We start from the raw sequence: 24,062 nt of genomic DNA on the forward strand, positions 1-24,062 counted from the left end.
TGGACAGAGAGAGAGAGGGTGGACAGAGAGAGAGAGGGTGGACAGAGAGAGAGAGGGTGGACAGAGAGAGATAGGGTGGACAGAGAGAGAGAGGGTGGACAGAGAGAGAGGGTGGACAGAGAGAGAGGGTGGACAGAGAGAGAGAGGGTGGACAGAGAGAGAGAGATGGTGGGGGGAGAGAAGTTGGGAGGGGAGAGAGAGGGTGGACAGAGAGAGAGAGGGTGGACAGAGCGAGAGAGGGTGGACAGAGAGAGAGGGTGGACAGAGAGAGAGGGTGGACAGAGAGAGAGAGGGTGGACAGAGAGAGAGAGGGTGGACAGAGAGAGAGAGGGTGGACAGAGAGAGAGGGTGGACAGAGAGAGAGAGAGAGAGGGTGGACAGAGAGAGAGAGGGTGGACAGAGAGAGAGAGGGTGGACAGAGAGAGAGGGTGGACAGAGGGAGAGGGTGGACAGAGAGAGAGGGTGGACAGAGAGAGAGAGGGTGGACAGAGAGAGAGGGTGGACAGAGAGAGAGGGTGGACAGAGAGAGAGAGGGTGGACAGAGAGAGAGAGAGGGTGGAGAGAGCGAGAGGGTGGACAGAGCGAGAGGGTGGACAGAGAGAGAGAGGGTGGACAGAGGGAGAGGGTGGACAGAGAGATAGAGGGTGGACAGAGAGAGAGAGGGTGGAGAGAGAGAGAGGGTGGACAGGGAGAGAGGGTGGACAGGGAGAGAGAGGGTGGACAGAGAGAGAGAGGGTGGACAGAGAGAGAGAGGGTGGACAGAGAGAGGGTGGACAGAGAGAGAGGGTGGACAGATAGAGAGAGGGTGGACAGAGAGAGAGAGATGGTGGGGGGAGAGAGGTTGGGAGGGGAGAGAGAGCTTGGGAGGGGAGAGAGAGAGAGGGTGGACAGAGAGAGAGGGTGGACAGAGAGAGAGGTTGGACAGAGAGAGAGAGATGGTGGGGGGAGAGAGGTTGGTGAGGGGAGAGAGAGAGGGTGGGGGGAGAGACGAAAGAGGACGGTGGACAGAGAGAGAGAGAGAGAGTGGACAGAGAGGGAGAGGGTGCCAGGTGAGTGAAAGAGAGAGAGAGAGAGAGGGGGGGGGGAGAGGGGTGAGACAGAGAGATAGAGGGTGGGAGTGGAGAGAAAGGGTGGGGGAGAGAGAGAGAGGGAGGGGAGAGAGAGAGGGGGGAGAGAGAAAGCCTTCCTGTATCCCTGATGTCCTGCTAAACCATAAGGGATCAGTGAGAAAAACAAGCGTTTGTCGCTCCTCTAAATCCTCCCCCAAATCTGTTGCCATGGTCAGATCTCATCTGTTGATATTCCCGGTACTGCCCGTGACCACACACACACGCAGTGGTGCATAAGGCTATCTGGGTTAATTGGCTGGTTAACTGGGACAGTAGCGAGTACTGAACCCTGTTGACATTTTAAACTAGAGTCCAGAACAATGGTTCCGCCTGTCTGTCTGCCTGTCTTCCTGTCTGTCTGCCTGTCTTCCTGTCCATCTTCCTGTCTGTCTGCCTGTCTTTCCCGAGCAGACCGCACTCTCAGCTCTTTACTCTCTATCACAGGAACTGGATCAGGGGTCAGGCTGATAACATTACACATTGTGCTTTAAATATTTTGACATTAAAATCTCCTCTCTGGTTTCAATGCTTGCTATACTGTTTAAGGCTGTTCCCCCCCAGAATACTGGCATTATCATGAGAAAACAGTTGATCGTTTTAGAGGTCTGTGGAATCTACCCACTGAAACAAAAGGAATGAACTCAAACCCACAGTGAGGGTCCTGACTGTGACTGTGTTCCTATTCCCTATGTAGGGCATTACTTTTGACCAGATACCTATGGGTCGTTCTGGCCCCGAAAAGGCTTGCTTTTCCAGGGCTTCCTTGCAGTTCATTCGGAAAGTATTCAGACCCCTTCACTTTTTCCACATTTTGTTACGTTACAGCCTTATTCTAAAATGTATTGGTTTATTTTTCCCCTCCTCAATCTACACACAATACCCCATAATGACAAGTGAAAAGTATAATTTTTTTTGTGCAAATTTATTAAAAATAAAAAACTTAAATATCTTACTTACATAAGTATTCCAACCCTTTGCTATGAGACTCAAAATTGAGCTCAGGTGCATCTATTGATCATCCTTGAGATGCTTCTACAACTTGATGGGAGTCCACCTGTGTTAAATTCAATTGATTGGACATGATTTGGAAAGGCACACACCTGTCTATATAAGGTCCCACAGTTGACAGTACATGTCAGAGCAAAAACCAAGCCATGAGGTCGAAGGAACTGTACGTAGAGCTCCAAGACAGGATTGTATCGAGGCACAGATCTATAGAAGGATACCAAAGCATTTCTGCAGCATTGAAAGTCCCCAAGAACACAGTGTCCTCCTTCATTCTTAAATTGAAGAAGTTTGGAACCCCCAACACTTTTCCTAGAGCTGGCCGCCCGGCCAAACTGAGCAGTCGGGAGAGAAGGGCCTTGGTCAGGGAGGTGAAAAAGAACCCGATGGTCACTCTGACAGAGCTCCAGAGTTCCACTGTGAAGATGGGAGAACCTTCCAGAAGGACAACCATCTCTGCAGCAATCCACCAATCAGGCCTTAATGGTAGAGTGGCCAGACAGAAGCCACCCCTCAGTAAAAGGCACACGACAGCTCTCTTAGAGTTTGCCAAAAGGCACCTAAAGGCCTCAGACCATGAGAAACAAGATTGTTTCTTTGACCTGAATGCCAAGCGTCACGTCTGGAGGAAGCCAGGCACCACTCATCACCTTGCCAATACAATCCCAACGGTGAAGCATGGTGGTGGCAGCATCATGCTCTGGGGATGTTTTTCAACGGCAGGGACTGGGAGTCAGGATTGAAGGAACGGAGCAACGTACAGAGAGATCCTTGATGAAAACCTGCTCCAGGGCGCTCAGGACCTCAGACTGGGGTGAAGGTTCACCTTCTATCAGGACAATGATCCTAAGCACACAGCCAAGACAATGCAGGAATGGCTTCGGGACAAGTCTCTGAATGTTTTTGAGTGACTCAGCCAGAACCCCATCGAACATCTCTGGAGAGACCTGAAATAGCTGTGCAGCAACGCTCCCCATCCAACCTGACAGAACTTGAGATGATCTGCAGAGAAGAATGGGTGAAACTCCCCAAGTACAGGTGTGCCGTGCTTGTAGCGTCATACCCAAGAAGACTCGAGGCTGTAATCGCTGCCAAAGGTGCTTCAACAAAGTACTGAGTAAAAGGTCTGAATGCTTCTGTAAACGTGATATTTCAGTTACATTTTTTTTATAAATTTGCAAAAAAATCTAAAAACCTGTTTTGCTGTCATTATGGGGTATTGAGTGTAGTTTAATGAATACAAAAAACTATTTAATACACTTTAGAATAAGGCTGTAACGTAACAAAATGTGGAAAAAGTCAAGGGGTCTGAATACTTTTCGAATGCACTGTACTTACTAATATAGTGAATAGGGTGCCATTTTGGAGTTAGTCAACATCAGTCCAGACCATGTTCTCTGAAGGCAGTCTACATCAGTCCAGACCATGTACTCTGAAGGCAGTCTACATCAGTCCAGACCATGTTCTCTGAAGGCAGTCTACATCAGTCCAGACCATGTACTCTTCTCCTCCCCTCAGGTTCCTGTCAGGTAGAGGGGTGGTCATCTACCCAGATATCGGGGACAAGCTGGACATTATCTGCCCCAAGGCTGAGCCAGGACGAGACTATGAGTTCTATAAGCTGTACCTGGTCAGGAGGGAGCAGGCGGAGGGGTGCAGCACGGTCATGGATCCCAACGTACTGGTCAACTGTAACAAGCCAGAGAAGGACATCAAGTTCACCATCAAGTTCCAGGAGTTTAGTCCCAACTATATGGGCCTGGAGTTTAAGAAGAATATGAATTACTACATCACATGTGAGTACTGGATCAATCTGAATCAAGTTTTTTTGAATTGTCTTCTAACAGTTTATATCATCACACATGAGTGCAGAATAAGGTTTGTAGTTGCAGTTGTATATGTTGTTGAAACCACTGACCTCCGAACCCAGACTGACGATGTGCTAGCAGCTAAAACGTTTGTTCCACTCTTATTGACTGTAAATAATGAAAGAGTGCTGACCCTCCACAATGCATAAAATAGGTTATGTTTCATCACGCTTGATGAAGCTTGATTAAGCCGGGTGAGTGGGCCCAGGGAGGGGTGTTTCCTAACCTATTTATTTGTCCCCGGTGATGGTTGTGGTGTAAAGTGGAGCCCGAGTAAATCTGTTATATAAAGACAGTTTAGTTTGTCTGAGCTGATAACTGACCCAACGTAGAGAGATGAGGACAGTCAACAAGAGCCAAGAGCAGGAGACTGGTCTAACTTAAGGTGTCATAAAAAAATATATATCTTCATAATATTGCACACCCTCCCCCCTCATAAAATTCCCTCAAAAAGAATATTTACCAACAGAAATAACAATAACTGTAGCAACCCTGCGTTTATAAATGTGGATATTGACACCTTTCCCAGTCAGAGGAATAAAGCTCCCTCACACAGAGTTACACACAATAGGGACATTTATTCCCAGTGGATGGGATGGACATGGTTTATCTGTCCACACATTCCATCCCTCTTGTCCACTTGGAGAGAGACTGAGGAGGCTCTGACCTGCCCCCTAGCAACCTCCCTACCAACCCATGGGTTTCCTGGTAGCAGAGGTCACTGGGAGTTTGGGGAGACAGTTTAGGATCCCGTAGTCTCTCTGGTATCATCAGGGGATGGGTGGAGTGAGCTGCAGGGAGGTTTACATCTCACAGGTAGGGGAATTGAAGTAGCCTAATCACATTAAAACATTGTGACTGGTTGTTTATGCCACACATTGAAAAGGTCACACATTTTAAAAGTTAAATGCCAAATATTTCGGCTAAATATTGAAGCGTTAGGTTAGAGGTGAGGATCAGAAAAGAGGAACAACGCGCTCTAAGCTTTCCTGAATAACTGGGCCTTCTGGGAGCAGAGGCTTATGGACACACTGTATAGGACGACTTGGGAGAATGATGCATCAGACGGTCCTGTACTGTGCCTTTCTAGACCTTATGATCTGTCGAGTAGACCCACAACTGATTCAAATGATGTGAATGGAATGAAACATTCAAATAACAGGGATTTTTGCGCCAATATTCAAATGACATTTTCACTGCAGTTTACAGCCTAGCGTTTTTATGAAAACGGCAATATTCATTTCATTGTGGTGTTGTAGACTAGTCTAGGTAGGAAGGATAATTGTGTTGTCGCCAAGGCCATACACATTTATTAACTTATTAACTGATGTAAGCAAGCAACATTTTTTATAATCATAATTTAAAAATACATAAAAGTAGTACACCTTGTAATAATACTAAACAATCTTTGACCTTAGCCTTAACCTTAACCTTTGACCTCCCCCAAGAGATTTTAGCCTTTTGGTATTCCCACTTCTGACACCAATGTAGAAAACGCCAGGACAAGGAAGTAAAACCGGGTCACTAGCGTGAAATGGAAACATTGTATGCATCGTGCCAACAGGGTTAACCCACTTGGTAGGAATCGTATCATGGCTCATATAGCGAGAACTGTGAGTGTATAATGGTTTAGGAATGACAGTCACAGGGACCAGGCTTTGAGTCCCAGTCAGGGTAAACCCTCTAATCCACTATATTGGTGTCAGGTGTTATAGAGTTTTAGTCACAGTACATTTTTGTTCGATTAGCTGTGTTTCTGTCAAGTTTCTGAACTTTACATGTGATGGCAGAGTATGATAAACACACGTCACCTGATTGGTACAAATCATCATGACATCATTCTGCCAGGAAGGCTTGTTTTGCAGTCAACATTTAACTGGGAAGGTTTTGGGGGGAAAACATTGAACATGACTGTTTCAGCATCACAGATTTTATAGAGCTGAAAGGCTATATATCTTACATTTAGAAGTGTTTACTTGAGGCTGACTAGCATCTATTGAGTTGCAATGTCCCATTTATTGAATGTCCAAATCAACTTAAAGGATCTACAAAAGGAGTTTTGCAGCGACACAATTTGAAAGGAAGGCTACAGCTCAGTTGTTTACTTTTATTGTTTGTGATTCACAAATTATTATTTTGATTCCCAACTACTACAATGGTGAACCACATCATTCATTTAGTCAAAAATACGTGGCCTCTCTGCTGCATCTGGCCTCTCCTCTGCCTATTACCTGGCCTCTCCTCTGCCTATTACCTGGCCTCTCCTCTGCCTATTACCTGGCCTCTACCCTGCCTGCTACCTGGCCTCTCTGCTGCACCTGGTCTCTACCCTGCCTATCACCTGGCCTCTCTCCTGCCTATCACATGGCCTCTCCCATGCCTGCCACCTGGCCTCTCCCCTGCCTTCCACCTGGCCTCTCCCCTGTCTTCCACCTGGCCTGTCCCCTGTCTTCCACCTGGCCTCTCCCCTGCCTACCACCTGGCCTCTCTGCTGCACCTGGCCTCTCCCCTGCCTATCACATGGCCTCTCTGCTGCACTTGGCCTCTCCCCTGCCTATTACCTGGCCTCTCCCCTGCCTATCATCTGGCCTCTCCCCTGCCTACCACCTGGCCTCTCTGCTGCACCTGGCCACTCCCCTGCCTATCACCTGGCCTCTCTGCTGCACCTGGCCACTCCCCTGCCTATCACCTGGCCTCTCTGCTGCACCTGGCCACTCCCCTGCCTATCATCTGGCCTCTCCACTGCACCTGGCCTCTCCACTGCACCTGGCCTCTCCACTGCACCTGGCCTCTCCACTGCACCTAGCCTCTCCACTGCACCTAGCCTCTCCACTGCACCTGGCCTCTCCACTGCACCTGGCCTCTCCACTGCACCTGGCCTCTCCTCTGTACCTGGCCTCTCCACTGCACCTGGTCTCTCCACTGCACCTGGTCTCTCCACTGCACCTGGCCTCTCCTCTGCCCATCAGCTGGCCTCTCCTCTGCCAATCACCTGGGCCTCTCTGCCAATCACCTGGCCTCTCTGCTGCACCTGGCCTCTCTGCTGCACCTGGCCTCTCCGCTGCACCTGGCCTCTCCACTGCACCTGGCCTCTCCACTACACCTGGCCTCTCCACTGCACCTGGCCTCTCCTCTGTACCTGGCCTCTCCACTGCACCTGGTCTCTCCACTGCACCTGGTCTCTCCACTGCACCTGGCCTCTCCTCTGCCCATCAGCTGGCCTCTCCTCTGCCAATCACCTGGGCCTCTCTGCCAATCACCTGGCCTCTCTGCTGCACCTGGCCTCTCTGCTGCACCTGGCCTCTCCGCTGCACCTGGCCTCTCCAATGTACCCGGACTCTCCTCTGCCCATCACCTGGCCTCTCGTCTGCCCATCAGCTGGCGTCTCCTCTGCCAATCACCTGGGCCTCTCTGCCAATCACCTGGCCTCTCTGCTGCACCTGGCCTCTCTGCTGCACCTGGCCTCTTCGCTGCACCTGGCCTCTCCGCTGCACCTGGTCTCTCCACTGTACCTGGCCTCTCCGCTGCACCTGGCCTCTCCAATGTACCTGGCCTCTCCTCTGCCCACAGCATCACTTGGCCTTGTACTGTGTGTGTGAATGACGTCTTAAAAAGACAGTGCACACTTTTGTAAAAGAAGAGAAGCTTATTCTATGCAAATGTTGTTGATCAGGACAATAAAATAAGTCCCAAATAGAAGGGAAACAAATCGTTTTTCATCTGTAGACCCATGAAATCAGGCAAAACAAGCTGTATAGCTCAGTGCATCCACACACTCCTAAGTGTTCAGCTGTATTGTGAATACAGGTTACATCTTGATTCACCCAGTTTATCAATAGATATTTACCATTCAAATACATTATTAATTAATGACACCTTTTTTGCCATGGTATCGTTTTGTTATCATTTTGGTATTGAGTATCATGATGGTATTGAGTATCATAATGGTATTGAGTATCGTGATGGTATTGAGTATCATGATGGTATTGAGTATTGCAATACTAAACCAGGTATCGTATCGGTCAAAATTATGCTTTCGTGACAACACTAATCCCTCCATCTCTGCCCTCCATCCCCCCATCTCTGCCCTCCATCCCTCCATCTCTGCCCTCCATCTCTGCCCTCCATCCCCCTATCTCTGCCCTCCATCCCACCATCTCTGCCCTCCATCCCACCATCTCTGCCCTCCATCCCCCCATCTCTGCCCTCCATCCCTCCATCTCTGCCCTCCATCCCTCCATCTCTGCCCTCCATCCCTCCATCTCTGCCCTCCATCCCCCCATCTCTGCCCTCCATCCCACCATCTCTGCCCTCCATCCCCCCATCTCTGCCCTCCATCCCTCCATCTCTGCCCTCCATCCCTCCATCTCTGCCCTCCATCCCGCCATCTCTGCCCTCCATCCCGCCATCTCTGCCCTCCATCCTGCCATCTCTGCCCTCCATCCCGCCATCTCTGCCCTCCATCTCTGCCCTCCATCCCGCCATCTCTGCCCTCCATCCCGCCATCTCTGCCCTCCATCTCGCCATCTCTGCCCTCCATCCCGCCATCTCTGCCCTCCATCCCGCCATCTCTGCCCTCCATCCCGCCATCTCTGCCCTCCATTCCGCCATCTCTGCCCTCCATCCCGCCATCTCTGCCCTCCATCCCGCCATCTCTGCCCTCCATCCCGCCATCTCTGCCCTCCATTCCTCCATCTCTGCCCCCATCCCACCATCCCTCCATCTCTGCCCTCCATCTCTGCCCTCTCGCTGAGAGAGAGAGATTTAAATCATCTTTATTGGGTCTGGGAGCCCACAACACTATAAACACTCATATAAAACCATAGTTACACATCAATTAAAAACACAACACCAAATAACTAAACATAACAACCTCTGAAAATATTGTTAACCAGTTTGTAATATGCAAACTCAACCCTCAGTCTCGCTGCCAACATTCCCTCCAGCATTCCCACCACATCCACAGACCCCTGTCCCCAAATACTGTTCTTTTGGGTCGTCCATATTGCTAATTTGGCTGCCCCTGACACAAAATTAAGCAAAGTAACTACACCCCTTTGACTAAACCTGTACTTTAGCCCAAATATGAAGAGAAAACCTCTCCCAGAGCTGAGAACCAATTAGTGATCAGGTCAATCATCCCGACCAACCTGGAACGTTGTAAAAACAAAGAATCAGCACAGAATGGACACCCTTCCTCAACTATCGGATCCAGGTGTACCAGATACATATTGGTGGCTATGGCTCCATGTATTATCCTCCATTGGAGGTCAGCTGTCCTCTTATCAATTGGCAGTCTATATAAAGACCTCCAACAGCCTTTTGGGGAGGCACCTGGACCCAACACACCTGCCCACCTCATTGATTTTACCCCTTCCAAAGAAGAGGCAGAGGACAGTTTTACACAGATTTTGTACATGGCCTTCGTTCCCACCTCCTTGAACTCCACCAGCTCCGGGGTATCGAAGGAAAGCAGCATCCCCTCATCCTACTCGAAGCCCCCACCGCAGCACTAACAATCAGTGCAGGGAAAACATAATCCAGACCCTCCTTCCACCGATCAGATTGGAAGTGTCAGTCACATACTGCAGATGAAGTACTAGCAAGGAGTCACAGACCTCATCTACGACCTTCCTCAGTAGGCGAGATGATCAGATCCCTGCTCTTTCTCCCAGCTCCTCCAACAATCTGCTCCTACTCCGCATCAGATGACCCAGCTTAGTACACTCCACACCTAACAGGAATGAACGTAGGCTGGCTGAACCCAGAACATGGGACTGGATGGCAGTGTTGTAAAAAAGAGGCTCTGCTAAAAGCTGCATCCCTGGTGGCATGCCGGCCTTACGGGACTTGACAAGGACTCTCCAAGCCTGCATAACAGACTCATAAAACGGAGTCAGTCCAGACAAATCACCCCCCTCCCGCTCTCCTCATCATTGTATAGGCTGTTGTCGACCCAGCTAGAACCGTCACTGTACAACAATCTCTGGGCTGCTAGAACCGTCACTGTACAACAGTCTCTGGGCTGCTAGAACCGTCACTGTACAACAGTCTCTGGGCTGCTAGAACCGTCACTGTACAACAGTCTCTGGGCTGCTAGAACCGTCACTGTACAACAGTTTCTGGGCTGCTAGAAATGTCACTGTACAACAGTCTCTGGGCTGCTTGAAGCCGGAAAGCCTTGATCCTGGAAGAAATGTCCACCAGGCCTTGCCCACCCTCATGCAGTGGCAGGTACAGGGCTGCAGCTTTAATCCAATGTTATCCAGACCAAAATAAATTGACAAGGGTCCCCTGAAGCTCTTGTATCAGACCCCCCCGGTGGCTGTAAAATCACTAGTCTATGTCACAGGGTAGAGGCAGCAAGATTATTGGCTACCAGTACACTTCAACCTATAAGACAGCTGGGGTAGCAGCCATTTACACCTTGACAGTCTGGCACACACTTTCTCCACTACACCCTCCCAGTTCTTTTTCTGAAATACATGGGAGCCTAGAAAAACCTCAGTCTTCATCCCATCTCTGCCCCACTGAAGCCCCCCTGGTAACCGTGGAGTTGACCCTATCTGAAGCTGACCTGCCCACAGCGATTCACTCTTTTCCCAAATGACTCTAGCTGAGGAGGCCCTCTCCTTCCCATCAGGGAGACAAAGGCAGACCATCTGTTTGCGTTGCAATGTCGACTGCCCTAGGTAAAAAAGAAGCACTAGGAGCATCCATATCCTTGAGGGTAGCAAAACGAGACCTAATCAAGGCACCCTTCACTCTGTATGTAGAAACGACCTCAGTTCATGTCTCTTGTCCTGTAAGTTCATAACTAGTACGGTGTCATTCTGAGTGAGCAGCTTCAATTCAATAGACTTGATGTCCTGTTCGAGGGCCCTGATAGTCTCTTTAACTTCAATACTAGACAGAGAAGTATACTGTTGACAAAATACTCGTATTTGGGCCTTCCCAACCTCCCACCATTGTCTCAAAATTCCCTTTTATAACCCTCCATTTTTCCCAAAACAACAAAAACCTTTCACAAAACATAACATCATGTAACAAATTAACATTAAAATACCAATGAGGTGATAACCTTCGTGGACAAGTGACAATATGGTGATCAGAGAAACCCACAGGAGTAATATCACACCTTCCAACCCTACTACAGTAGTGCTCAGATACATACAACCTGTCTAACCTTCCAACCCTACTACAGTAGTGATCAGATACATACAACCTGTCTAACCTTCCAACCCTACTACAGTAGTGATCAAATACATACAACCTGTCTAACCTTCCAACCCTACTACAGTAGTGATCAGATACATACAACCTGTCTAACCTTCCAACCCTACTACAGTAGTGATCAGATAGATACAACCTGTCTAACCTTCCAACCCTACTACAGTAGTGATCAGATACATACAACCTGTCTAACCTTCCAACCCTACTACAGTAGTGATCAGATAGATACAACCTGTCTAACCTTCCAACCCTACTACAGTAGTGATCAGATACATACAACCTGTCTAACCTTCCAACCCTACTACAGTAGTGATCAGATACATACAACCTGTCTAACCTTCCAACCCTACTACAGTAGTGATCAGATACATACAACCTGTCTAACCTTCCAACCCTACTACAGTAGTGATCAGATAGATACAACCTGTCTAACCTTCCAACCCTACTACAGTAGTGATCAGATACATACAACGTGTCTGCACTGACACCACCTTCATTAATTTTTAGCCATGTGTACTGCCTAACTTTTGCATTCCTTACTCTCCACACATCAGAAAGCTCAAACTCAGTTAATAGACCAGACAGGCAAGTGGCTGACCGCAGATGAGGTTCTTCAGCGGTGCAGTAAACAGTAAAATCCACTGTACAGTTCCAGTCACCCCCTAAAACCATACACCCCTCTTGATCACACTGTCTTAAGGTTTCCTTTATTTGATCAAAAACTGCAATACGCTCTGTACCCTCATTAGGAGCATAAACATTCAAAACAACAAACAAAAAAACCATAACATCCACCTTGACCAATAAAACCCGACCCTTGACAATCTCTGTTGTAGATACCACAGTCACCCCTAAACCTGAGGAAAACGAAATTACCACTCCAGCACTGAAATTAGTACCATGACTGAGTACATGCTGCCCCTCCCACCACATACCCCAGTCAACCTCATTAGCCTCATCACTATGTGTCTCCTGTAGGAAAACTACATTAAGCCTTTTCTGTTTTATTACTTCTAATACCCAAGCCCTCTTATTCCTGTCCCTTCCCCCATTCATATTGAGATAACTTACCCTTAGTACCTCCATAGAGAAAATAAATGCAGAAGACACCACAGAGAAACCAGACAAAAATCTAAAAATACAAAAACACCCACCCTATGAGGCATGATCATCATCATTGTTTTATTTTTCTCTTATTAACCTGACCACGTTTCCCACCACCTTTTGCTGCAGTGACAGCTGTAGCAGATTTCCTCAAGCGAAAACGCTTCTTCTCACTCAGCTGGTCTAACCCCACCGTCTTCTGTAACATCACAGCTGACCTCACAAACTTATCAACATCAAAATAATCTGACAATTTGACAGATTTCCCAAAAGTCTGATCCAAGAACCCATTTACCTCCTCTAGACTGTAAATTGAGTCTTCATCAGCTGCTATCGTATCAGGAGAGATATCCATATCCTGATCCTCCTCAACTGAGCCCACAGACCACTGACTCTCCGCTACCACATCCTTCTCAACACTCCCCACTTGCACCCCATCACTCGTACCAGGTATCTCCTCCACTAACTGGGAGACTAGCCCCACCTGAACCCCCTCCTGTACCCCATTACTCGTAGTGGGCATCTCCTCCACTACCTGGGAGCCTATCTCCACACGAACCCCCTCCTGTACCCCAGCACTCGTACTGGCAACTCGTACTGGCAACAGGTCTGTCCTTACCTCCTACAACAATATTTTTCTGCATAACAGACGTTATGTTCCCCTCTGGTACAAGCTGCAACTCAGTACCCTCAACATGGACAACTTGTTCTTCAGCAACAGGTGCTAGTGGCTCAACCAGTCTCAGCCCACTTCTCCCTACATCAGTGGGCCCAGTCATTATGAGGACCACCTGCGCCCCTCCCTCCGCCTTCTCCCTTTTCGGGCAAGCATATCACTTATGGCCAACATCCCCACACTCAAAACACAGTTGACTATCCGTACTAGCATAAGCCATATACATACAGTCTGTTGTCATACTTGACTTTAAACGATAACTCTAAAGTCTGTTCCGGTGAGTCCAAAAACATAAACACCTGTCGCCGAAACGACATTACCTGTTTCAACGCCGGGTGTTTGGAACTCAATGGGACAATCTTAATTGAACTGGCGAACTTCCCAAACCACTTGTTACCCTTGTTGACGGAGACAAAAGCGGCATAACTTGAATAAACATTCCTTTAAGAAGTACACCATGCTCAACCATCCGATCTACAAGACACTCTTCTTTAAGAAGTACACCATGCTCAACCATCCGATCTACAAGACACTCTTCTTTAAGAAGTACACCATGCTCAACCATCCGATCTACAAGACACTCTTCTTTAAGAAGTACACCATGCTCAACCATCCGATCTACAAGACACTCTTCTTTAAGAAGTACACCATGCTCAACCATCCGATCTACAAGACACTCTTCTTTAAGAAATACACCATGCTCAACCACCCAATCTACAAGACACTCTTCTTTAAGAAGTACACCATGCTCAACCATCCGATCAACAAGACACTCTTCTTTAAGAAGTACACAATGCTCAACCATACGATCAACAAGGTGCTCTTCTTTAAGAAGTACACCATAATCAACCATCCGATCAACAAGACACTCTTCTTTAAGAAAAAACACCACCTCTTTATTCACCCGTGACGCATTAGCATCATTCTCATAGCCTACATTCTCTCCTATGGCGACCAGAAACTCCTCCACAGTGACAGTAGCTTCAGTAACACACCCAAAGCCGTGCCAAAGTGACAGGGACGGCGTCCCCATGTGGGTCGCCATCGCCGCTAAAGCCAGGGTAAAAAACAATATACTTAATTCTACCACAACAACTAAATAAAAATAATGACAACCTTAATCATGCATAGAAAGAAAAGGATACCGGCAAGAAAAGTAAACGTGAAAGAAAAAACAGGATATCTAACTCTACACAACACTCTCACTCATACAATTCCCAGCATGCAGAGAGAGAGAGAGAGCTTTTTCTACTTTCTCCACCCTGCTACCACGAAAATACTTTTACCATGCCACCATACAGCGGGTGAATGCAAGCATTTCCTGGGACTGCGCCTCAAAACCTTATGTGGTCCATCACTCCACACTGGACTTGAACTGCCTTTACGACCAGGTTCAACTCTACAAGGCAGTCATCCTTACTTTTTCCAGGACTTTGAAGGACGTGACCCTCAACTGCAGCCCCAGCACCTCGCACAGGAGCAACAGAGCAACGGAAACCTCGCCCAGACCAGCGAGCCACCCTCCCAAACCTGCAAGACCCCTCATGAAGGACCTTCACCGAGAGAACCCATGCCAAGAGGACCTACACCTACACCCAGACCACAGCATCACCAGCCACACCCCAACCAGCAGAGACCCCCCCAAACAAACCCTGGCGACCCCCTATATAGCCCCCCCCCCCGTATCAGACCTATGCCCCTTCCCTCCCCCATGCCCCCACCCCTGCATCAAGGACCTCAACATGAAGCCATACATATGCCCAGGCTGTGAGCAGAGCAACAGGCCCAAACTCCACTAATGCACCTTCCCAAGCCCCATCCTGTGACCTAAGAGGTATATATGAGATGCTCAACATTCTCTGCTCACACCTACGAAAACACCACTAGACACAAAGCTTTTACTATTACGTCCTGGAATATACAAGGTCTGAGGTAATCTGCCTTTGGCCTAAAGAGCAGGAACCAAGACTTAAAATAAATTAGAAATACAGACATTGTCATCCTACAAGAAACATGGTAAAGAGGAGACGGACCCACTGTTTGACCTCTAGGTTACAGAGAGCTGGTAGTTCCATCCACCAAGCTACCAGGTGGGTGGTATAGAGGAGATGGACCCACTGGTTGACCTCTAGGTTACAGAGATCTGGTAGTCCCATCCACCAAGCTACCAGGTGTGAAACAGGGAAGAGAATCAGGGAGTATCCTAACATGGTATAGAGGAGATGGACCAACTCTTTGACCTCTAGGTTACAGAGAGCTGGTAGTCCCATCCACCTAGCTACCAGGTGGGTGGTATAGAGGAGATGGACCCACTGTTTGACCTCTAGGTTACATAGAGCTGGTAGTCCCATCCACCAAACTACCAGGTGTGAAACAGGAAAGAGACTCGGGGGGTATGCTAATTTTGTATAGAGCAGACCTAACCCACTATTAAATTAGTCAAAACAGGAACATTTTACATCTGGCTAGAAATTAATTTTGTCATGTGTGCAACCTATTCCCCCCGCCCCCCAATAGAATCCCCATACTTTAATAATGACAGCTTCTCTATCCTAGAGTGGGAGATCAACCATTTCCAGGCCCAGGGGCATAGTCTGTGGTGATCTAAATGCCAGAACTGGACAAGAACCTGACCCTCTCAGCATACAGTTGGACAAACACCTACAGTGCCTTGCAAAAGTATTCACCCCCCAAAAGTATTTTTCCTATTTTGTTTTCTTACAACCTGGAATTAAAATTGATTTTGGGGGGGTTTGTATCATTTGATTTGCACAACATGCCTACTACTTTGAAGATGCAAAATATTTTTTTATTGTGAAAAAACAAGAAATAAGACAATAAAATGGATAACTTGATCGTGCATAACTATTCACCCCCCAAAGTCAATACTTTGTAGAGCCACCTTTTGCAGAAATTACAGCTGCAAGTCTCTTGGGGTATGTCTCTATAAGCTTGGCACATCGAGCCACTGGGATTTTTTCCCATTCTTCAAGGCAAAACTTCTCCAGCTCCTTCAAGTAGGATGGGTTCCGCTGGTGTAGAGCAATCTTTAAGTCATACCACAGATTCTCAATTGGATTGAGGTTTGGGCTTTGACTAGGCCATTCCAAGACATTTACATGTTTTCCCTTAAACCACTTGAGTGTAGCTTTAGCAGTATGCTTAGTGTCATTGTCCTGCTGGAAGGTGAACCTCCATCCCATTCTCAAATCTCTGGAAGACTGAAACCGGTTTCCCTCAAGAATTTCCCTGTATTTAGCGCCATCCATCATTCCTTCAATTCTGACCAGTTTCCCAGTCCCTGCCGATGAAAAAAATCCCCACAGCATGATGTTGCCACCACCATGCTTCATTGTAGAACCATATACCCTGTACATATGTTGGTGTTTGCTTATTTTAATGCAATGGATTTTTTTCAATTTGCTTTCCGTAAAGCCCAGCTCTGTGGAGTGTACAGCTTAAAGTGGTCCTATGGACAGATACTCCAATCTCCGCTGTGGAGCTTTGCAGCTCCTTCAGGGTTATCTTTGGTCTCTTTGTTCTTTGTTGCCTCTCTGATTATTGCCCTTCTTGCCTGGTCTGTGAGTTTTGGTGGGTGGCCCTCTCTTGTCAGGTTTGTTGTGGTTCCATATTCTTTCCATTTTTTAACAATGGATTTAATGGTGCTCTCTGAGATGTTCAGTTTTTTAATTTTTTATATAACCCAACCCTGATCTGTACTTCTCCACAACTTTGTCCCTGACCTGTTTGGAGAGCTCCTTGGTCTTCATGGTGCCGCTTGCTTGGTGGTGCCCCTTGCTAAGCGGTGTTACAGACTCTGGGGCCTTTCAGAACAGGTGTATATATACTGAGATCATGTGACAGATTATGTGACCCTTATATTGTACACAGGTGGATTATATTGATCTAATTATGTGATTTCTGAAGGTAATTTATTGCACCAGATCTTATTTATGGGCTTCATAGCAAAGGGTGTGAATACGTATGCATGCACAACTTTTCCATTTTTTTTTTTTTAGAATGTTTTGAAACAAGTTATTTTTTTCATTTCACTTCAACAATTTGGACTGTTTTATGTATGTCCATTACATGAAATCCAAATAAAATTTAAATTACAGGTTGTAATTCAACAAAATAGGAAAAATGCAAAGGGGGATGAATACTTTTGCAAGGCACTGTACCTGGAGGTTAGGGGTATTCCCTCACAATTATGCCCCCTAGACACAACTATGTCCCCTAGACACAAATATGAAAAAAATAACAAAAACGGGTCACAACTCCAACAGCTCTGTCGCACGCTGGGTCTGTACATGGTAGTCAATGGTAGGCTTGTAGGAGACTCCTATGGTAGGTACACCTACAGCTCATCCCTTGGCAGTAGTACTGTAGATTACTTTATCACTGACCTCAACCCAGTCTCTTAGAGCGTTCACAGTCAGTCCACTAACACCCCTATCAGATCACAAAATCACAGTCTACCTGAACAGAGCAATATTCAATCATGAGGCATCAAAGCCAAAGGAACTGCACAATATTAAGAAATATTGTAGAAACCTACCAAAAAACAATTAGGCAACAAGAAATTCAATCCCTTTAGACAACTTCCTGGATAAAACATTTCACTGTAATAGTAAAGGTTTATTTTGGCAGTAGAAACCTAAACAGTATATTTGACCTTTCAGCTTCCCTATCAAATCTAAATATTTCAAGCAGACAACTTAAGAAAATTAAAAACAATGACAAATGGTTTGATGAAGAATGCAAAAACCTAAGAAAGAAATTGAGAAACCTATCCAACCAAAAACTATAAGGGCACAAGGCGAGACCCAAATGCAGACACAGGAGGCAGATGGTTGAGCTCTGATATTTATTATAACAAAAGGGGGAGGAAAAAAGCAGGTCAGGACAGTCGAGAGTTCATAAACCAGGTCAGAGTCCAAACAGTACCAGGCGATAGGCAGGCTCGAGGTCAGGACAGGCAAGAGTTCATAAACCAGGTCAGAGTCCAAACAGTACCAGGCGATAGGCAGGCTCGAGGTCAGGACAGGCAAGAGTTCATAAACCAGGTCAGAGTCCAAACAGTACCAGGCGATAGGCAGGCTCGAGGTCAGGACAGGCAAGAGTTCATAAACCAGGTCAGAGTCCAAACAGTACCAGGCGATAGGCAGGCTCGAGGTCAGGACAGGCTAGAGTTCATAAACCAGGTCAGAGTCCAAACAGTACCAGGCGATAGGCAGGCTCGAGGTCAGGACAGGCTAGAGTTCATAAACCAGGTCAGAGTCCAAACAGTGCAGGCGATAGGCAGGCTCGAGGTCAGAACAGGCAGAGTGGTCAGGCAGGTGGATTTGGCATAAGGACAGGCAGAGTGGTCAGGCAGGTGGATTTGGCATCGAGACAGGCAAGGGCCAAAAACCAGGAGGGCTAGGAAAAAACAGAGCCTGGGAAAAATAGGAGCTAGGAAAACCGCTGGTTGACTTGGCAAAACAAGACAACTGGCACAGAGAGACAGGAAACACAGGGATAAATACACAGAGGACTAATGGGGAAAACAGATGACACCTGGAGGTGGGTGGAGACAATCAGAAAGACAGGTGAAACAGATCAGGGTGTGACAAAAGATGTAGAGATCCAGAAAACCTGAGCCTTCACTATGGTGAATCACTAAAACAATACAGAAATACACAACGGAAAAAGAAGGAACAGCACATCAGAAATCAGCTCATTGTTATTGGAGAATCCATAGACTAACCACTTCTGGGAAAACTGGAGCACACTAAACAAACAACAACACAAATAGTTATCTATCCAAAATGGGTATGTATGGATAAACCACTTCTCCAGTCTTTCTGGCTCTATAACAAATAAAAAACAGCATAAACAGATACATGATAAATTACAAATCTTAGAATCAGCTATTAAAAATGAACAGAACACACTGGATTCTCCAAATACATTGAATGAACTACAGGACAAAATACAAACCCTCCAACAACCCTTTTACCAAATTACCGTACGACAGGCTCTGTTTGTTCCTAGCCCTCCTGGTTTTTGGCCCTTGCCTGTCCTGCTGCCAAATCCACCTGCCTGACCACTCTGCTTGTATTTGGGTCTCGCTTTGTGCCCTTATAGTCTGTTTTTTTTGGTTGGATATTATTCACCCTGCACATCCTAATTGACAAACAAACAAAACAAAGGTAAAGTCTTCTCATGCTTTGTTGATTTAAAAAAAGCTTTTGACTCAATTTGGCAAGAGGGTCTGCTTTTCAAATTAATGGAAAGTGGTGTTGGGGGAAAAACATACGGCATTATAAAATCCATGTACACAAACAAGTGTGCAGTTAAAATTGGCAAAAAACTTTCAACAGGTCTGTTTGGTGAGACAGGGATGCAGCTTGAGGCCCACCCTCTCTTCAACATACTGTGCATTCTGAAACTATTCAGACCCCTTGACTTTTTCCACATTTTGTTACGTTACTGCCTTACTCTAAAATTGATTAAATATATTTTTTCCCTCAAATCTACACACAATACCCGGTAATGACAAAGCCAAAACAGGGTTTTAGACATAACATAAATACCTTATTTACATAAGTGTTCAGACCCTTTGCAATGAGACCCTTGAAATTGAGCTCAGGTGCAACCTGTTTGCATTGATCATCCTTGAGCTGTTTCTACAACTTGATTGGAGTCCAACTGTAGTAAATTCAATTGATTGGACATGATTTGGAAAGGCACACACCTGTCTATATAAGGTCCCACAGTTGACAGTGCATGTCAGAGCAAAATCCAAGCCATGAGGTCAGAGGAGCTCTGAGACATATTTGTGCTGAAGCACAAATCTGGGTAAGGCAACCAAAAAAATTCTGCAGATTTGAAGGTCCCCAAGAACACAGTGGTCTCCATCATTCTTTAATGGAATATGTTTGGAACCACCAAGACTCTTCCTAGAGCTGGCCACCCAGACAAGCTGAGCAATCGGGGGAGAAGGGCCTTGGTCATGGAGGTGACCAAGAACCCGATGGTCACTCTGATAGAGCTCCAGAGTTTCTCTGTGAAGATGGGAGAATCTTCCAGATAAAACAACCATCTCTGCAGCACTCCGCAAATCAGGTCTTTATGGTAGGGTGGCCCGACGGAAGCTGGAGTTTGCCAAAAGGCACCTAAAGGACTATCAGGCACCATCCCTACGGTGTAGCATGGTGGTGGCAGCATCATGCTGTGAGGATGTTTTTCAATGGCAGAGAATGGAGACTAGTCAGGATTGAAGGAAAGATGAACGGGGGAAAGTACAGAGAGATCCTTGATGTAAACCTGCTCCAGAGTGCTCAGGACCTCAGACTTTGGCGAAGGTTCACCTTCCAACAGGACCACGACCCTAAGCACACAGTCAAGACAACGCAGGAGTGGCTTTGGAACAATTCTCTGAATTTCCTTGAGTGGCCCAGCCAGAGCCCGGACTTGAAGCCGACCGATGGGCAGTGGCGCTCCCCATCCAAGCTGATAGAGCTTGAGAGGATCTGCAGAGAAGAATGGGAGAAACTCACCAAATACAGGTGTGCTGAGCTTATAGCATCATACCCAAGAAGACTCAAGGCTTTAATCTCTGCCAAAGGTGCTTCAACAAAGTACTGAGTAAAGGGTCTGAATCCATTTTAGAATAAGGCTGTAACATAACAAAATGTAGAAAAAGTCAAGTGGTCTGAATAATTTCCGAATGCACTGTATATCCATCAAAAGGAACATAAGATGTGACATCCCAATTAGGATCTGGCTAAAAATGCTTGAGTCACTTAAATAACCCATTGCCCTTTATGGTTGTGAGTTCTGGGGTCCGCTCACCAACCAAGAATTCACAAAATGGGACAAACTATTTTTTGATTCTGCATGCAGAATTCTGCAAAAACATCCTCTGTGTACAATGTAAAACACCAAATATGCATACTGATCAGAATTAGGATGATACCCGCTCATTATCAAAATCCAGAAAAGATCTGTTCAATTCTACAACCACCTAAAAAGAAGCAATTCCCAAACCTTCCATAACAAAGCCGTCACCTACAGAGAGATTAACCTGGAGAAGAGTCCCTTAAGCAAGCTGGTCCTGGGTCTCTGTCCACAAACACAAACAGACTCCACAGAGCCCCAGGACAGCAACACAATTATACCCAACCAAATCATGAGAAAACAAGAAGATGTTTACTTGACACATTGGAAATTAATTTACCTAAACCTTTAGCAAACTAAAATGCTTTTTGGCTCTAACCAGAGAGTACACAGTGGCAGAATACCTGACAAATGTGATTGACCCAAAATTAAGCAAAGGTTTGACTATGTACAGACTCAGTGAAAATAGCCTTTCTATTTAGAGAGGCTGCCGTAGGCAGACCTGGCTCTCAATAGAAGATGAGGTGAAAACTGAGCTGCACTTCCTAACCTCCTGCCAAATGTATGACCATATTAGAAACATATTTCCCTCAGATTACACAGACCCACAAAGAATTTGAAAACAAATCTAATTTTGATTAACTCCCATATCTGTTGGGTGAAATACCACAGTGTAACGATCGTCCTAGGTGGAAGAAGGTGAGGACCAAGGTGCAGCGTGGTATGTGTTCATAATTATTTTAATAGAACACTGAAAAAAAAACAACAACGTGAACGAACGAAACCGAAACAGTTCTGTCTGGTACAGATACGAAACAGAAAACAACTACCCACAACCCATAGTGGGAAAACAGGCTGCCTAAGTATGGTTCTCAATCAGAGACAACGATAACCAGCTGCCTCTGATTGGGAGCCATACCAGGCCTAAACATAGAAACACAACACCTAGACCTACAACATAGAATACCGACCCACATCACACCCTGACCAAACGAAAAATAGAAACATACAAAGCAATCTACGGTCAGGGCGTGACACAAAGTGTGCCATCACAGCAGCAAGATGTGTGACCTGATGCCACATGAAAAGGGCAAACACCATTGTAAATACAACTCATATATATGTTTATTTATTTTACCTTTTGTACTTTAACTGTTTGCACATCGTTACAACACTGTATATAGACATAATATGACATTTGAAATGTCTCAATTCCTCCTAAACTTTTTGTGAGTGTAGTGTTTACTGTTTACTTGTTTATTTCACTTTTGTTTATTATCTTTTTCACTTACTTTGGCAATGTACATTTAAACAGATTTTTCCCATGGCACTAAAGCCCTTTGAATCGAATTGAGAGAGAGAGGCAGGAAAGGCCACTTTCATTGTCATATTCACGGTGAGTGAATAGTAACCATTGGTTACAATAGAACCCTGTTTCAGATGAATCTCTTATTCATGTATTCATCTAAATGAATCTGGTCCCTGCATCTCTTAACACACACACTGATCCCCGTGACACACATAGACATGCAAACACAACCACTCGTCCTGTCTCAGCTATGAGGTAATGTTATGTTTCCAGCCCCCTTTCCCTCCATCATCTCCTCTGTCTCTACTCTATTCTATCTTTCATACATCCTCTTCTTTTTATACACCTCTCTTGCTTGCCCTCCTCCTCTCCCTCCCTCCTTCTCCTCTCCCTCACGCTATGAGTGCAGTGGGGAAAAGAGTTTGTGTATTCTCTCTCTCTCTCTCTCTCTCTCTCTCTCTCTCTCTCTCTCTCTCTCTCTCTCTCTCGTGTGGGCTGTATATTTGCCAGGGAGTATCTCTGTATGTAAGCTTAGATCTCCTCCCAGTCTAATGCTGTGATCTCAGTCCAGTAACCATCTCTGTACTGTCCAACCATTACATACACACACGCGCAAATACACTTGTGTGGGTGTGCACAGAGAGAGAGAGAGCAAGAGAGTGCAGAAGTGAGAGAAAGAAATTGAACACTGCACACTGCCCACAAAATGAGGTGAAAACTGAGCTGCACTTCCTAACCTCCTGTCAAATGTATGACCATATCTGAGACACATATTTCCCTCATATTACACAGATCCACAAAGAATTTGAAAACAAATCTGATTTTTCTAAACTCCCATATCTACTGGGTGAAATACCATAGTGTGCATCACAGCAGCAAGATTTGTGACCTGTCACCACAAGAAAAGAGCAACCTATATTTATGTTGATTTATTTTCCCTTTTGCATTTGTACTATTTGCAAATTTGTTAATTTGTATTGATTATTTCGCTTTTGTTTAGTATCTACTTCATTTGCTTTGGCAATGAGAGAACCACAGCATGGTACAGAGAGAACCACAGCATGGTACAGAGAGAACCACAGTATGGTACAGAGAGAACCACAGCATGGTACAGAGAGAACCACAGCATGGTACAGAGAGAACCACAGCATGGTACAGAGAGAACCACAGCATAGTACAGAGAGAACCACAGCATGGTACAGAGAGAACCACAGCATGGTACAAAGAGAACCACAGCATAGTACAGAGAGAACCACAGCATGGTACAGAGAGAACCACAGCATGGTACAAAGAGAACCACAGCATGGTACAGAGAGAACCACAGCATGGTACAGAGAGAACCACAGTATGGTACAGAGAGAACCACAGCATGGTACAGAGAGAACCACAGCATGGTACAGAGAGAACCACAGCATGGTACAGAGAGAACCACAGCATAGTACAGAGAGAACCACAGCATGGTACAGAGAGAACCACAGCATGGTACAGAGAGAACTACAGCATGGTACAGAGAGAACCACAGCATGGTACAGAGAGAACTACAGCATGGTACAGAGAGAACCACAGCATAGTACAGAGAGAACCACAGCATGGTACAGAGAGAACCACAGCATGGTACAGAGAGAACCACAGCATGGTACAGAGAGAACCACAGCATGGTACAGAGAGAACCACAGCATGGTACAGAGAGAACCACAGCATGGTACAGAGAGAACTACAGCATGGTACAGAGAGAACTACAGCATGGTACAAAGAGAACCACAGCATGGTACAGAGAGAACTACAGCATGGTACAGAGAGAACTACAGCATGGTACAAAGAGAACCACAGCATGGTACAGAGAGAACTACAGCATGGTACAGAGAGAACTACAG

General features: G+C 46.2%; 1 protein-coding gene across 1 annotated transcript in view; it reads left to right on the forward strand.

Moving 5' to 3' along the window:
* LOC139366506 (ephrin-B1-like) overlaps positions 1-24,062 on the forward strand; it is a 133,278-nt gene that overhangs the window by 63,810 nt on the left and 45,406 nt on the right. The window contains exon 2 of the mRNA XM_071104044.1: positions 3,633-3,910. Within this exon, the coding sequence (XP_070960145.1) occupies positions 3,633-3,910 (278 nt within the window). The remainder of the gene's footprint in view (positions 1-3,632; positions 3,911-24,062) is intronic.

Source organism: Oncorhynchus clarkii, chromosome 14 (assembly GCF_045791955.1).
Source record: "Oncorhynchus clarkii lewisi isolate Uvic-CL-2024 chromosome 14, UVic_Ocla_1.0, whole genome shotgun sequence".
In the NCBI taxonomy this organism is placed as follows: domain Eukaryota; kingdom Metazoa; phylum Chordata; class Actinopteri; order Salmoniformes; family Salmonidae; genus Oncorhynchus; species Oncorhynchus clarkii.